The sequence below is a fragment of the Arachis ipaensis genome, chromosome B09, assembly GCF_000816755.2.
Source record: "Arachis ipaensis cultivar K30076 chromosome B09, Araip1.1, whole genome shotgun sequence".
NCBI classification, from domain to species: domain Eukaryota; kingdom Viridiplantae; phylum Streptophyta; class Magnoliopsida; order Fabales; family Fabaceae; genus Arachis; species Arachis ipaensis.
Genome location: NC_029793.2, coordinates 138,469,689 through 138,472,093, shown reverse-complemented (window position 1 = coordinate 138,472,093; position 2,405 = coordinate 138,469,689). Strand labels below are relative to the sequence as shown.

Sequence of the window (2,405 nt, the reverse complement as noted above, 5' to 3'; positions counted from 1 at the left end):
TGCCAGTGCCAGCGCCGCAAGGCCAAGACCTCCATGCTTCTAACCCGCCACGACAACCGCGCTACCAACCCAACCCGAACCCGACCCGTTCCAAACCCTGACCAATCCTCCATCTCCGTCGTAGATGCCAGCTGGTCCTCCGATCCCAACCTCAAGATCTCTCTTACCGAGCTCGCACGCGCCACTGAAAACTTCTCTCCAAATCTCATCGTCGGCGACGGCAGCTTTGGCCTCGTCTATAAGGCCCGCCTCAACGACGGCACCGTCGTCGCCGTCAAGAAGCTCTCCCCGGACGCTTTCCAAGGCTTCCGCGAGTTCCAGGCCGAGATGGAAACTCTAAGCAAGCTCGATCACCCAAACATCGTCAAGATCCTCGGCTACTGGTCCTCCGGGCCCGAACGCTTACTCGTCTACGAGTTCATCGAACGGGGAAACCTCGATCAGTGGCTCCACGAGCCCACCACTGGGCCCAACGACCACATCTCCCTCAGCGACCTCCGTTTACCTCTGTCATGGGAAACCAGGGTCAACATCATTAGAGGCGTGGCCCACGGGCTTTGCTATCTCCACGGGCTTGATAAGCCCATCATACACAGGGACATCAAAGCCAGTAACGTGTTATTGGACTCCGAGTTCAAGGCCCATATAGCTGATTTCGGGCTTGCTCGGAGGATTGACACGTCCAAATATTCACACGTGTCAACGCAGTTTGCTGGGACCATGGGCTACATGCCCCCGGAGTATGTTGCTGGGGCCAATGTGGCCAACCAGAAGGTGGATGTGTATAGCTTTGGGATTTTGATGCTTGAGACGGGCTCAGGGCGCAGGACTAATTTGCCAGTGAAGTTAGGGGAGGAAGATATTGGGCTGGTCCAGTGGGCCCGGAAGATAAAGGAGCAAAATAGTGAGATGAATATTGTTGATGTGAATATTTCAAGGGAAGGTTTAAGGGAAGAGTGTGTTAAAGAGTATGTGAGGATTGCTTGCATGTGCACTGCTGAGTTGCAGAAGGAAAGGCCTGAGATGCCTGAGGTTGTTCGCTTGTTGGATTCCATGCCGCTCTGAGCCTCCGCCGCCAATGCCGGAACTAATTCTCTTGTCCAGGTCAGATCATAAGAAATATGTAAATAGCTAATACAATGTACTACTATTAGTAGAACTATAGATATATTTCTTGATTAATAAATAGTTTTGTGGCTGTACCCTTGCTTGAAACATATTCATTCATTTGTTTGTTTCCTTAATTCTTTGTTGTTCTAATGTTCTTCTTGCCATATGCCAATTGAGTTTCCACAAGGAAGTGAGAATTTGAAAAGAAAACAGGAAAAAGGAAAGGTTCAAGCCATGCCATTTCTCTCCAATTCTCAATAGAATTTATATATTCATTTTAAGTGTGAATACTATGTTCAAATATCCAACTTTTTCCATGACAAAATATAATGCTCAAGGGATTGTTTATGAGTTAGAAACTTAGAATTTAGGTGGAAGGAAAACGTTTGAAGAATATATAAGATTGATCAGCCTTTAAATTTAGCTTGTTTTATTTTGTTAAACATTTGTAATATTTTTCAATTATCTAGTAAGCTATCTATAACTATTATATTTCGATCAACTTTTAAATACATGTTAAAATTAATTTGGATTGGAGCCAATTATGTATTCTGTTAGATACTCTCTATTAATCAATTGAGGTCAGCTATGTCGAAGAAGAGGTCAACCGTGTTGATGATGATGGTCAGAAAACCGAATCGAAGGCAAAGTTTAAATCTCTAAAGAGCACAAACAGTTATTTAGCAACAGTTATTTAGCAAAACCAATTGCCAGAACGACGTGTCAGCAAATAATTGGACGGATTGGCCTATAAATTGACAAGAGACAGATGAAAAAAGAGTTGGAATCTTTTCAAAAAAAAAAACGCTCACACTCACTCGCATTTCCCAACAACTTAGTCAATAGTTTTTTTGGAAGGATTCCTTCCATATCTTTCAATTGTACTTTACTATTTTTGTACTTTTTTTTTCATGCAATTTACCTTCTTTGCAATGTCATTTTGTTTCCTTTAAATTCAACAACTTTTATTCTTTCCAGTCTTCATTCTAATTTGTCCTTTACATTTTCAAACATTTTTACTTTCTGTAATTTAATTTCATTTTTATTCAAGTCATTTAAGTTTTATTATTCATTTTGAATTTTTGCAAAGTTTAATTCTTTTTTCTTTGTCACTGAAAAAGGCATAATTTTAATGCAAACGAGAGAGAGTCTAACAACCCTAAAAAATAAAAAGTTAGGTTGTAACATTAGAGCAACTCCAATAAAATATTTTTAGAGTATTATTTTTTATATTTTTAAAAAGTAAATTAATTTAAAACTAAAATTTGTATTAAAATTGATAGATAAAATAAAAC

The 2,405-nt window shown here is 40.1% G+C and overlaps 1 protein-coding gene across 1 annotated transcript in view; it reads left to right on the top strand.

Annotated features, from left to right (window-relative positions):
* LOC107619041 (phytosulfokine receptor 1) overlaps window positions 1-2,081 on the top strand; it is a gene marked incomplete in the record, with an annotated part of 2,672 nt that extends 591 nt beyond the window's left edge. Inside the window, 2 exon segments of the mRNA XM_016321252.2 lie at window positions 7-1,104; window positions 1,669-2,081. Of these exon segments, the coding sequence (XP_016176738.1) occupies window positions 7-1,065 (1,059 nt within the window).